Below are 14,099 nucleotides of genomic sequence, written 5' to 3'. Positions count from 1 at the left end.
TATTAAGGTTTGTTGGGTTTTTTGTGTGTTTTTAAGATTTTTCACAATTGCTTGAATATTTTCTTGGAGTAAAATACTTTTACTTTATTAAAATATGTTTAAGTAAGTTAGTGTTATTCTTGAGCACACTAGTGGTGTCACTTAACCCAACTGTTTTATAGTTTCGATAGTAATGGTGCTGCATTTACGTGTTGAAAATAAAATATTTATATATTCCCGAGCCATTAGTCACGACCGTGAAGGCAGCACATTTTGAGCATGCGCAATAGAGCGCTGTAGGCAAGCCGTTCGGTAGCCGCGGATGGTGCAGAGGAAGCTGGCGTTTGTTTGATTTTATCATTGGGGGGCTCTTGAGATTAATACGATTATTTTGATCGGTAAGCCATTTAGAGATGCTCTGTTTACGTAAGTCAAATACCGAAATTTACGTACATAATTTCTACGCATTACTCCTGCTAGTAGCTAATCTAGCTGCATGGTTTAGTAACCGGCTAATGAAATGTGTGTTTATAATGGTTTAAAGAAACAAAGAGTTAGCATTTATATTCATGTTGTTATTATCTAATAAATTGCTGTTTTTAGTTTTACCTTCTAAGTTTAGCCCCACCGTTTTAATCCCTTTAAATAATGCTTGATGCTAGCAGCTAGGCTAAAGTGTTAGCCTTCCGGTGCTCTGTTCATTTACTATTATGTGCTTTTAGAGGCGGTTTGTGCTATTGTTAGGGCTACTGGTGGTAATATTATATCCCTCTAGTCTCCCTGTTGATATCGAGTCAAACATGGTTCATAGAACCAAAGAAAGTGACCCAGTTATACTGAATTTATGTCAGCTGTATCATTTTCTTTGGGGAAATTTCCAAGTTAATTGCCTTATCCCTCTGACCTAAAAATAGTTAATTAACCCAATTCTGCTGGATGTTGCACACATACTTTGTTTTACACATTTTGAAACATATCAGCATCCTATTTTATTTTTCAATGAATTTTTAACATTTAATTTTCTCCTTTTTTAACCACTTATAGTTTGCCAGCCAGTTTAAATACTCATTTGGACCTATATCTGATGGTGGCATCATGTCTGATTTCTCCAGGTGTGACACCAGATATGGCCCGTGGGCACCAGAAGTTTCAGTCCCAGCAGAAAAATGCCAAAAAGCAGGCGGAGATAAAGAAGAGCAAAGGGCATGACCAGAAGGCAGCAGCCAAGGCTGCCTTGGTGTATACCTGCACTGTATGCCGGGTATGGAAAGCAGTAAACGCACAGTATTCGTTATCAAGCTGGGCAGCTGCAAGGCTTTAAAGTTGAAGGGGAAATCATATTTAAATCTCAAATCATTCTTGCTTAAGCATGTATATAAATATGCTCTTTATCAGATGAAATTGTCCCAAAAGTTAGAAAATTTCTATTTAAAAAGAAAATCCTGTCTTAAAATCTGTTATCTTATGCAGGCCAGTTAGTTATACATCAGCCTGAACACCTAAATTCGGCCAATCATATATCAACTGTCATCTGTCAATCAAATTTTTTCGGTCATAGCATCTATATTCATATGTCGCGGCTAATATATGCAATGGTTGAAATAAGAATAATTTCCTTTCCCATTGAGTTCCGTCCCAGTGTTCACGGGGATGGACGTCTGTGTCTTCAGCAGGCGTAGAGCTAACAGAACTGGCAGCGTTGCGAGGCAAGGGCTCAAACATGTACGGCTGGAAGCCTTCTACACCAAACCAAGCTTCTGCCGCCCTGGCGTCCTCTTCCACAACATCTTCGTCCCCGCTTTCCTCCTCTAAATAAAAAATGGATGACGGAGGAGACTCATCCACGACCTCCAACACAAAACTCTCCTCCTCTTGCATGTTTCCGCTGTCCATATTGTTCCTTGAGAGTGTCGATTCTAAGTCAACAATTTAGTGCTACTTGGTCCCAATGGAATTTCCCATTGGGAACCTACTAGCACTAAGTTGCTAATTGGTTAGCCAGATGCTTCCGAGACACCGGCCACAATCAAACGTGCTTGCAAACCTTCCACCACAACAATCCTGCCGCCTTGATAATCGACCAATCGCATTCACTTCACTCATGTAAAGTCGTGCACAACTCTGGAGAATTCGGAATTGCATCGGTTGGAACAGCCGCTTAGCTACGACTTTAATGTTTGAAAAGCTTTTTATTAGGATTTATAATTATAGAGCAGACTTGGACTTAACTTTGTGAATTACTCCTTCAGGGAAGTTCTGGTTCCAGTAGTTTAAAGTTCAAAGAGTTAAAGGAAAATGCAATTGATAGGGAGCTCAGTAAAACACTTTGAAAATCAAAATTTCAAGCCAATAGTGTTATTGGAATCCAGGACAAGACCTTATTACCTTGGTAACATAAAAAGATATGGATATTTTGATGGCAAAATTAATTTCATTTAATAACAAGAAACAGCAACTTGCCTGAATATATTATGAAATATGACAAAAGTGCTTCTATAAAAAATTTATGAAAAACACTCTGAGATTCAAAAAAACAAATTTTTTTTGGTACAACATAACCTTAGAGGCATTAAAGGGGAACGCCAGTTTTTTTACATTGGCACCTTGATTTTACATCATTACATCATGTTCTACTCAACCATATGGGTTTTGTCCATTTGTAAAGGGATGCAAGTGATCAAAAATGGTAGCTTGCCCTATAAGAGGGTTAAAGATAAAAAATACAACAGACAATATAAAAAGTGTGTATAATAGTACAAAAGTGCATAACAAAGTTGTAATATCTTGTAATAAAAGCCATGGAAAGACTACACAGTTGGATTATGAAAATTATTCACAGATTATTATGAAAATGGGTGAAATATGAAAAATAGGTTCGTTAAACCTTCTTGCAAAAAATTGTAAAAAGTTGTTTCTTATGTGCAGCCCCAAGAATAATACTGCTAAGTAAAAGCCAGTCTAACAACATAGAACACGTGGAAGAGTAGTTTAATGAAGGTTTACATCTAATCAAGCTTTAAATGTCTCCTGGTGAAGATTATTTATCTAAACAGGCAGCTGAACCGTCTAAAGTAACTCTGTAGGAGCTGTAGGAATCTACAGCTTAGGTGGGAGATGTTGGCAGTGAGCTTAGTGCTACACGTGAAATGTCACATGAGGTATAAATATAAAAAATAAAAAAGCCCATAATTCTGCACACTATCTGAGCGAAATCTGTTTTTGTTTTGTTTTTTTGTTTATTTGCATCATGCTGTGGAGATGCTTTGTCTTCAACAGGAACATACTGGTCAGTTTTTCAGAATATGTGTGTAAATGCAGGGCAGTAATGGAAGAAAACGTGTCTGAGCCTGCAGCAGCAGATGTTTACATTCTATGTTAAACTCAGAGCTGCAGAGGAAGAGCTTGAATCAGAGGATGTTCAAGCGGTTAAAGTCCAGACCTAAATCTAATACAGTCTGATTGTTGAGCCACTGTCTATCAAATCTGACTGAAATAAAGCTGCGAAAGAACAAAATAAAGAGATATCCTGCCTTAACCGCATAGAAAGGTGTTTCTATGACACAGATCTTTATATAACTCTATCCTTGTATTAGTTTACCTAGCATAATTCAGTAAATCTAGAAATGGCTAATCACAGCTGAGCTGCTCTGATGGCTTGCTGTTTTTATATTGAATAACTGAGGTTAAAGAATTTAATTCTTGTGTCCCAAAAGACGACGGCAGTAGTTAAAGGAAAATTCCGGTTTTTTACTTTTTAAGCCCATTTTCTGTAGTGTCCAGGATGAAATCGAATGATCAACACCAAAATTTTGACGATTGGTCCTGTCTCGGCTATTTGGCTCATATAGAATCCCCCCTGGCTGCTTCAGAATGGCTTCCATTGTGCATGTCCGATAATGTCCTTAAAACAACCTTAAACGTTGTTTTTTTTAAATATGCTACTCACCGGGTCGTCAGCGCTGTTCAATGACGTTCCAAAAAAAGTTTCGTGAAGAAAAACCGTTCCTGTCTTGTTTTATTTAGCATTTTGTAAATCCCAGAACTATTTTTTCCGATACATCACAACCGCTTATAAACTTCAGCTTCCCGTTCGAATCTGAAGCGTTGCACACTCCAGACCACTAGTTGGCGACAATGTCTCTATACTTTGGGAATGTAGGACCACTGTGTAGGACATAGCAAACAAATTTTCAGAGTTTTTTAAAGTGTTTAACAGAGACCTTAGCACCTCGACGTCGGAGTACACAGAGTGAAGCAGAAACACTTGGGCCTTGCGAAAAGACTACAACTAAGCGTAAACAGGCCCCCTTTCCGTTTCCGGTGGCGGAGGGATATTGACTATTCCAACAGAACTCAATGGGATTTACAACATGCTAAATAAAACACTACAGGAACGTTTTTTCTTCACGAAACTGTTTTTTGGAACGTCATTGAACAGCGCTGACGACCCGGTGAGTAGCATATTTTAAAAAAAGAACGTTTGAGGTTGTTTTAAGGACATTATCGGACATGCACTATGGAAGCCATTATGAAGCAGCCAGGGGGGGGATTCTGCATGAGCCAAAAAGCAGAGACAGGACCAATTGTCAAAATTTTGGTGTCGATCATTCGATTTCATCCTGGACACTACAGAAAATGGGCTAAAAGTGTTAAAAACCGGAATTCTCCTTTAAATGTACAGCTTTTTGATAGGCATTTAAGGCACTCTCTGCACAGACAGATGACATGTAACCATAAGAGCTGGGAGAACATAAACAATCATTTTTTTTAAACCGGGTCCCTCAGTGGAAAAATCAGATGACATGAGTTTCAGTGTCTGCATGTGAGCAGCATCTTTTTTTGATGATGTTGTAGGTCAGCTCACCTCTGCCTCTTCACCGCCATGTTGCCGTGTTTACGCCCAGTGTTTGTGGCAGCGGTTTGGCTGTAATTCTGGCATATTTGCTGCAGCGTCTGTGTACACTTTTATCCTTTTTCAATTTGTTTATGAAAATATACCGTGTTCGTCTTTGTGTGGAACACGCCTCAAATAGCTTGCATGGATTTTTAGTTTAGATTTCAATATCAATATCATTCCCCTCAGTCAGATCTAGCTAGAAATGGCTCATTTGTAAAAGAAAAAAAGTGTTTAAATGCTTTCAAACTGTTAAATGCACATTTGAGTCAAAAGGCAAACAGTTTTTAGGTGTTTATTCTGTTCATCTGCTTTGACACCTTTAGTGTAAAGGTATTAGTTGTCCACTGTTTTTAAATTTCCCTTTTAACCAAGTAAAACTGAAATGCTGCTTCAATCTGAAGTCAAAAATGCTGATTAATGCTGACTTTTACCTTTGGATGGCACTCATGTTTCATTTTCCATCGTTCTAGTTCTCTGTCTGTCTGATATAATCAGGAAAAAATTTCTTGCCGTTGAATACGTCGTGTTTTTAGGAAGCATCCTCAGTTCTGTGCTCGCTGTTGTTACTATTTTGTTTCCTAATTTCCCCTCTTTTTTGTCTTTTCTTAACAGACACAAATGCCTGATCCTAAGACCTTCAAGCAGCACTTTGAAAGCAAACATCCAAAATCTCCGATGCCCCCGGAGTTAGTGGGCGTGGAGGCGTAATACACTCACCTCTCCTAATGAGGCTGTTGAAGCTAATTCAGGACAAACCCGTCAACGTTTCAGACAGACGGCATTTCATAAAAGTAAGTACACCCCTCACGTTTTTGTAAATATTTTATTTTTTGTATCTTTTCATAAAACAACACTGGCAAAAAATCACTTTGATACAATATAAGGTAGTCAGGGAAACGCCTGTATAACAGTTTGTTATCTGTCCCCTCAAAATAACTCGACACAGAGCCGTTAACGTCTAAACACGGGATTTTACTCCGTATTCTTGATGACATCACAGAGCTGGTGGACGTTAGAGACCTTGGGCTCTTCCCCCTTCTGTTAGAGGATTCATACAGCAGTATGTTTGTCATAAGGTACCATGTTGAACCTCTAGTATTGGTAAGTATGAGCCAGGACTCCAATCTGAAAATGACTGCTCCCCATTTATTAGCATTAGAGACCTTCTAACGCTAATAAATCACAGGACATCCAGGAGGGCAAATGGGTGATTTGACGAAATTTGGACATTTTGGTTTGGTAACTTCTGTATCCCATGGTCTAGACATAACGGCTGTGCTTGGAGGCATTTGAGTGGCCAGTAAAATGAAACGGTCATGCGAGCGCTACACTGACTACTTCAGACTGTATTAAAGAGTCATATCTTATATGTTTTTATCAAGATACAAAAAAGTGATGGGTGTACCCATTTTTATGTGATGCTGTGTAAATTAAGTGTTTGAGAAGAAATATCTTTATAATATAGATTGTTTCTCCGGCTGATTGTTCTGTGTTTGAATTGTCTTAACCAACCAGTCTGTGGTATTTTTTATTTTCCTTTATCTTCATCTGCCAAACATTGATCCAGGGGCATCACTGAAGGATGTAAAGATGCCTAACATGCTGGTACCCCCTCATCACTTACATCCTGTACTGTATGCAGTATTTAGTTATTTTGTCTGTTTTATAGCCACTCCACCATCTCAGGTCTCCCACTGTGGCAGAGTCGGCTGCAAACGTCTCTGCTTGGCAAAGTTCTGATGATTGAATCCAGGGTGTCCCTTAGCGGTTGTGGACAGATCAGTTGGTCACGTATCAGGTTTGGGTTAATCGCTATTCTACAGAATATTTGAATTCATTATGTGTTTGGAAAGATAAATGTTTTTTCCCTTTATTTCCAAGCTGCACTGATTTTTGTTCCTGTCTGGAGATTTTCATTAGATTCTAGCTTGTGTTTGTTTGTTTTTTGATATGAGGAATACGTTGAAGACACTGTGTTAGATGAGATCTCCCTGTCTACCCTGAAGATGTTCTTATATTGTATATAGTTTACTTCATGTGAGAGTTTGTGCAGAAAAAGATGAATAGAAGACTGAAAGTTTCTCACAGCAAACCCCATCCATGCAAAGAAATCGTCTGACCTCTGCTGCATCTCTGATTCTCAAGCTGTGTGGGATACATAAGCACAACTATACTCGTGATCATTTATTTTTGCCAGGGAGTTGTGCAGCATAATAAACTGTCTTTAAAGTCGTCTAATAATGGGGGAAGTGCAGTCTTTCTCTTCCTTTCACGATTGTGGAAAGTGTCCCAACTCTAAACCTGCATTAAAAGTCTGAATTGCATTACACTGTCAGACAGCTTCACTTCTTATTTATCTATAAACCTCATATCGTGTCAAACTAACTGACTTGATTTATAGAAAGGACATTTTTGAACATGTATGGACTTTCTACTATTGAACCTCTGACATTGTATCACTGTGCTATAAGTCTGAACTGATAACCTGCCATGTTTTTACTTTTTTAACAATCATATCATGTCAGCGTAATGTAATGTTTAGTCTTTTAATAAAGGTCTTTTATATCAGATCTTCAGCTCTGGGTTTTTTCTATAAACGTTCTTGCATATACAAGCAGAAGTCTGCCAAGGTGTATGTTTCTGGACACTTTAAAGTAATATGCCATTGATTGGAATGATTAAAGATCCAAACTCACTAATTGAAGCATTGTAGAAATGAATTACACACAGACCAATGATTTCAGTCATTCATTTTTTTTATTAAATAAGATCATTAAAGCAAAGAGAATAAATTGTTCCATCAGACCAATTAAAAAAATTGACCTAGTAAAAACCATGTATAATACCTGCTTTGGTATATTAAAGTGTTTTCTAGCTTAGCTATTTCTATGTAGTATGAAGGCATTCAGTATCTTACCTTTTTTTTTTTAGATTTATTTTACTTTCACTTAATGCAGTCTCGTAGAAATACAGAGCACACCCCGCTGTCTGGTCACACCCTTTTCCTTGTCAGTGAAGCTTGTAGCGGAGCTTGGGTCTATGCAAACACTGGGTCAAAACAATGCACTTCTGAGCCAACCGGTTTTGATAGAACAGATATTTATAAAAGTTTTCTTTTATCACGTTTTACCTGTCAAAAGCAAACAAAACACTGACCCTACACCATAAAATAATGTGTGAATGTAGAAATCTAAATTTGATTAGATCCTCTCCTGTGGAACCAACTACCAGTTTTGGTCCTTGAGGCAGACACCCTTTCTACTTTTAAGACTAGGCTTTAAACTGTCCTTTTTGATTAAGCTTATAGTTAGACTGGCTCAGGTTATCCTGAGCTATCTCTATAGTTATGCTGCTATGGGCTTAGACTGCTGGAGGACATAGGGACCCCTTTTTCATCATTTTACTTCATTCTATCTATTCTCCCACTCTGCAGAATCTGTTAGTTCAATCTCTAACGTTCTGCTCTCTCTGCTTTTTCTCATAGTAGCTTCATCTGGTCTGTTCCTGTTTGGCTGTGACTCCATCCTGGAGAGAAATATCTACGACGGAGTATTAGGGCCACTCATGAAGAGAAAAAATATTTTTGCCACGATGAGATTAAACTCGACATTTCGACTTTAAAGTCGACATGTCGACATTAAACTCAACATTTTGAGAATAAAGTTGAGATGTCATGTTGAGTTTAATCTCGACGTGTCAACAATAAAGTTGAAATTAGTTCAAGAGAGCCAACCGCTGCACAGGATACATGCACAGAATCCAGAATCAGACATGCCTTGTGTAGATGATTTGGTCAAATTGTACTTTAGAATCGGGTTTAGCAATAAGGAAATCCTCAGTCTTAGCCCAGAACCACAGTGTGATTATTAGTGTAAGGACGCTGAAAAGGTTGTGCCGAAAACATCATCTGTTCAGAAGGAAAAATCATAAAAGTCGACAGGGCGAGTTTAAAGTCGACACGTCGAGATTAAACTCAACAAGACATTTCAACTTTATTCTCGAAATGTTGAGTTTAATGTTGACATGTCGACTTTAAGTTTAATCTCGTCATGGCAAAAATATTTTTTCTCTTTATGTGTGGCCCTAATACTCCGTCGTAAATATCAGCTGTGCTGCTGCCATCAACACCTTTTTTAATAGATGTTGGAGATTGGCCTGTTTTCCAGTGTAGTCCTGTTTCTCTGACTGACTGACTGGATGTGCTCTCTTCATCCTCTGACATGGGAGCTGGCCCTGAGCTCGTCTGCCTGGCTGTGTGTTTCCTAGACAGGGCCGCCTTTTACAGCTGCTTTTTGTACGCTGTGAATTGGCGCCATATGAATAAACTGAATTGAATTAGAACAAACAAATGTATTTGATTTTAGCTCTCAGACTATGAATAATGTCTGTCTTTTTCACTGTTGGATTTTTGGGGAGATTTAGATTAGAGCTTGAGAAGTACTAACCCTTTAATAATAATGAATTCCTGTCACAGGCATTAACTCACTCTGTAAGCTAAAATATCTAATACTGACAGGTGAAATGTTAAATTCTGTGGGTAGTAGAGAGAGGCCAATAAATTGACCAGCTGAGAGAGCATAAAGTTAACAGGTACTGTGAGGTTGGAGAATAATTCAATTCAGTTTATTTATATAGCACCAAATTCACAACACATGTCATCTCAAGGCACTTTACAGTTCAACCAGATCATCCAGTCAAATTTAGAGAATAGAGATAGAATGGTAAAAAAAAAATTGTTTCTGTGTCCTCCAGCAACTGATCTCTATTCACTGCATTACCGATTGCCCATTGGTATTACGGGGTTGAAGTGTAGCCACTGGCTGCCATATTGATACTCCCTAGTTAGACCGGTCGCAATGTAAACAATATGTACGCTACAGCATCGAACAATGATGAAGTTGTCATTTTCTGGGGGACTTAAGACTTTTAAAATAAAGATGAATTCATCACTATGAGAGACACTGGCTGTTTATAGCATCAGTAGAATACTTTAAGTTATAATTGAAAAAATAGCATCAAATTGGATAGTCATTATGAAGTCTATAAATCATGTAATGTAACATATTATTCAAATCCATCACAATAAAATATATTAAAATAGATGTGCCAAAATTGCTAAATTGACAATGTACATGTAATATACACTATATTGCCAAAAGTATTTGCTCACCCATCCAAATTATTGGAATCAGGTGTTCCAATCACTTCCATGGCCACAGGTGTATAAATTCAAGCACCTAGGCATGCAGACTGTTTTTACAAACATTTGTGAAAGAATGGGTCGCTCTCAGGAGCTCAGTGAATTCCAGCGTGGAACTGTGATAGGATGCCACCTGTGCAACAAATCCAGTCGTGAAATTTCCTCGCTCCTAAATATTCCACAGTCAACTGTCAGCTGTATTATAAGAAAATGGAAGTGTTTGGGAACGACAGCAACTCAGCCACGAAGTGGTAGGCCACGTAAACTGACGGAGCGGGGTCAGCGGATGCTGACGCGCATAGTGCGAAGAGGTCGCCAACTTTCTGCAGAGTCAATCACTACAGACCTCCAAACTTCATGTGGCCTTCAGATTAGCTCAAGAACAGTGCGCAGAGAGCTTCATGGAATGGGTTTCCATGGTCGAGCAGCTGCATCCAAGCCATACATCACCAAGTGCAATGCAAAGCGTCGGATGCGGTGGTGTAAAGCACGCCGCCACTGGACTCTAGAGCAGTGGAGACGCGTTCTCTGGAGTGACGAATCGCGCTTCTCCATCTGGCAATCTGATGGACGGGTCTGGGTTTGGCGGTTGCCAGGAGAACGGTACTTGTCTGACTGCATTGTGCCAAGTGTAAAGTTTGGTGGAGGGGGGATTATGGTGTGAGGTTGTTTTTCAGGAGCTGGGCTTGGCCCCTTAGTTCCAGTGAAAGGAACTCTGAATGCTTCAGCATACCAAGACATTTTGGACAATTCCATGCTCCCAACTTTGTGGGAACAGTTTGGAGCTGGCCCCTTCCTCTTCCAACATGACTGTGCACCAGTGCACAAAGCAAGGTCCATAAAGACATGGATGACAGAGTCTGGTGTGGATGAACTTGACTGGCCTGCACAGAGTCCTGACCTCAACCCGATAGAACACCTTTGGGATGAATTAGAGCGGAGACTGAGAGCCAGGCCTTCTCGTCCAACATCAGTGTGCAACCTCACAAATGCGCTTCTGGAAGAATGGTCAAAAATTCCCATAAACACACTCCTAAACCTTGTGGACAGCCTTCCCAGAAGAGTTGAAGCTGTTCTAGCTGCAAAGGGTGGACCGACGTCATATTGAACCCTATGGATTAGGAACGGGATGTCACTTAAGCTCATATGTGAGTCAAGGCAGGTGAGCAAATACTTTTGGCAATATAGTGTACATGTATTTATTACATTGTTATGGGAATTACATCTTACATGTGTGATAATGTATGATATATATATATATGTGTATATATATGTATGTATATATATATATATATATGTATATATATATATATATATATAATTATTTGTCGAATGTTTGAGTTGCTTTTTTTCACACTACAAAAACAAAGAATTAACAAAGAATTACTACATTGACGTTTCACAGTGAATTACTTTGTATTTACTCTACTTTCTATTACGTTACAAACAATGTCAGTGGCTTATTTAGTCCATATCTTCCTTTCAGTCCAAGATAGCCAGACTAACATACTAGCCAGACTAACATATAGGCAGACTAACTATTGGATACATTGGCATATATATTGAATTTCTTGGATAGTTCATCCATTGACTGACTTTATTCTGCAGAATCTGTTAGTTCAATCTCTAACCTTCTGCTCCTTCTGCTCTCTCTGCTTTTCCTCAGAGTAGCTTTGCCTCGTCTGTTCCTGTTTGGCTGTGACGTCATCCTGGAAAAAAACATCAGCTGTGCTGCTTCTATCAACACCCTTGTTAATAGATGTTGGAGATCGGCCTGTTTTCCAGTGTGGTCCTGTTTCTCTGACCGTGACTGAGTGGATGTGCTCTCTTCGTCCTCTGACATGGGAGCTGCCTTGGAGCTCGTCTGCCTGGCTGTGTGTTTCCTGGACGGGGCCGCCTTTTACAGCTGCTTTTTGTATCTCTGCTTCTGTCTCCTTGAACCCCAGTCGGCCTCGGCAGATGGCCGCTCACACTGAGCCTGGTTCTGCTGGAGGTTTCTTCCTGTTAAAAGGGAGTTTTTCCTCTCCACTGTCGCTACAAGCATGCTTAGTGTGGGGGATTGTATTTGAGTCAATGAGTCAATGCAATCAACTGGTTTTCCTTAGATAGAAAACTTTGTATCAATTTGACTGTATGATCTGGTTGAACTGTAAAGTGCCTTGAGATGACATGTGTTGTGAATTTGGCGCTATATAAATAAACTGAATTGAATTGAATTGAATTGTGAGATTACCTGTGGAACGTCTTCCAACACCTGGCAAACTGCTTGTTTTTTTTGCAGCCAAAGCCAAATGCTACACACTTTCACTGTGTGTCTCCTGGTGGTAGTGGGGAGTACCAGCATGGCGGATGGTGGCTTCCCTTTTTTTTTGGGCTATCAGCAATCCAGTGAATAAATAGAGATCACTGCCTCCAGCAGTCTAAGCTTACAGCAGCATAACTATATAGAAAGCTCAGGATAAGTCACTCTAATTATAAGCTTTATCAAAAAGGGAAGTTTTAAGTGTAGCCTTTAACATATACAGGGTGTCCGCTTTACAGACTAAAACTGGTAGTTGGTTCTACAGGAGTGGAGAAATTCAGTTATTTAGATATTCTATTATCTTGATATATAACTAATCTTGATTTATTACCCAGCTCTTCCCTCACCTCACATGAACCCTTTTACAGATTATAATACTATATTTGGTCAAAAATGGCTGCTCCCAGAATCAGTGATCGTAACGAAGAATATTGTTTTTATTTTACTGATTAACGCTAAATTCATTTAATGATGAACATATTAGTTTTAGGTAAAGATAATGATTCACTGATCCACTGACTTTTCCTTTAAAGGCTTATAGTTAAACATGCTATGAACGATAGGATAAGATTTATTGGTTTTAATCAGGTTGGAAATAAATGGTAATTTTTGATTTTGTTAATAACAAGTGTAGTAAAGAAATATTATTCAACAACGTCAATTAAAAAGTGGTATTTTAAGCGTCATTATTTACAGAATGACATTTGAACAAGGAGTATTTATAAATAACTGTTGTCCTTAAGTGTCATTCTTTATAACTGTGTAATGTCATTTTTATGCACAACCCTTAAAATAAAGAGTTACTCCTCTCTCTCTAACCAGCTTTTTCCAGCCTCTTCAGAAAGTCTTCAGCCTTTCTTTTCAAAACTCGATTCCCACATTTCACCACAGAACTCCTTCCTCTCTGACTGGAAAACAGATCCCATCTGCTTCCTAAATGGAAAAGTGGCTTAGATGTTTGATAATGCTTGTACTTACATAACTTGGTAGAGATGAAAGACAACGTCATGTATAACTTTCCAAAATAAATCATATTTTATTTAATATGAAACAAGAAACTGTCAAACATTGCAATAAACATTACTTTAAATAATTCAAAATACAGATATCATGATATTGTATCAGACATTGTTAGTATTGATTCAAAATAGAGCCAAATGGATCATACATGTAAAAAAGTATTAATAAGCAAGCATCCCTCTCATTGTCACTTTTGTTTAACTCTTAAATCTGCAGCCACTGGTTTGCAGCACACTGCCCATTCAGTTCAGTTTATTTATATAGCGCCAGTTCACAACACATCATCTCAAGGCTCTTCTTCTTTTCAGCATCGTGATGCAAAACTATGGAATGAATATGGAAAATATTTGGAAGAGAAAAATGGTAGAAAGTCTTTGAAAAAAAATACTGTTATCCAACAGTGATACAAATATTGACTACCTGAAATCTTAAAGCTAAAATGTAAAAATAATGTTACTGTACATGTTTTTGCTGTTTTCTCTCTTGAGTGAAATGTATTTCATAACATGAGGTGCCTGATGTTTTGTTGTTTTAGGGGTATGGCCTTTGGTATAAGCCCTATGGGGTTTCTGTCACACTCCATCACAGTTCATATTTTATTAATGTATTCTTAGTTTCTGTTTTGATTTGTGAAAATAAATAAATAATAAAATAAAAAGTCTCTTTACAGTTCACCAGATCATCCAGTCAGATTGATTCAA

General features: G+C 38.4%; 1 protein-coding gene across 4 annotated transcripts; it reads left to right on the top strand.

Moving 5' to 3' along the window:
* Positions 1-248: 248 nt before the first annotated feature.
* On the top strand, positions 249-7,446 carry LOC119773011 (zinc finger protein 706). Of its 4 annotated transcripts, none has more exons than XR_005279330.1 (4): positions 253-405; positions 1,092-1,240; positions 5,489-5,667; positions 6,546-7,446. XR_005279330.1 is itself a non-coding variant. In XM_038269791.1 (3 exons), the coding sequence occupies exons 2-3, from the start codon at positions 1,106-1,108 to the stop codon at positions 5,582-5,584; spliced, it is 231 nt and encodes a 76-aa protein (XP_038125719.1). In that variant the 5' UTR covers positions 249-377; positions 1,092-1,105; the 3' UTR covers positions 5,585-7,446. The 4 variants fall into 4 exon arrangements, 2 of the variants coding, with proteins under 2 accessions (XP_038125719.1, XP_038125718.1); XR_005279329.1 differs by having other exon boundaries at positions 5,823-7,446; XM_038269791.1 differs by having other exon boundaries at positions 249-377; positions 5,489-7,446.
* The last annotated feature ends 6,653 nt before the right edge of the window (positions 7,447-14,099 follow it).

The sequence above is a fragment of the Cyprinodon tularosa genome, unplaced genomic scaffold (assembly GCF_016077235.1).
Source record: "Cyprinodon tularosa strain WSP-4 unplaced genomic scaffold, ASM1607723v1 ctg739, whole genome shotgun sequence".
Classification (NCBI taxonomy): Eukaryota; Metazoa; Chordata; class Actinopteri; order Cyprinodontiformes; family Cyprinodontidae; genus Cyprinodon; species Cyprinodon tularosa.
Note: the sequence above shows the minus strand (reverse complement) of the source record. Positions and strands in the feature narration are given on the sequence as shown.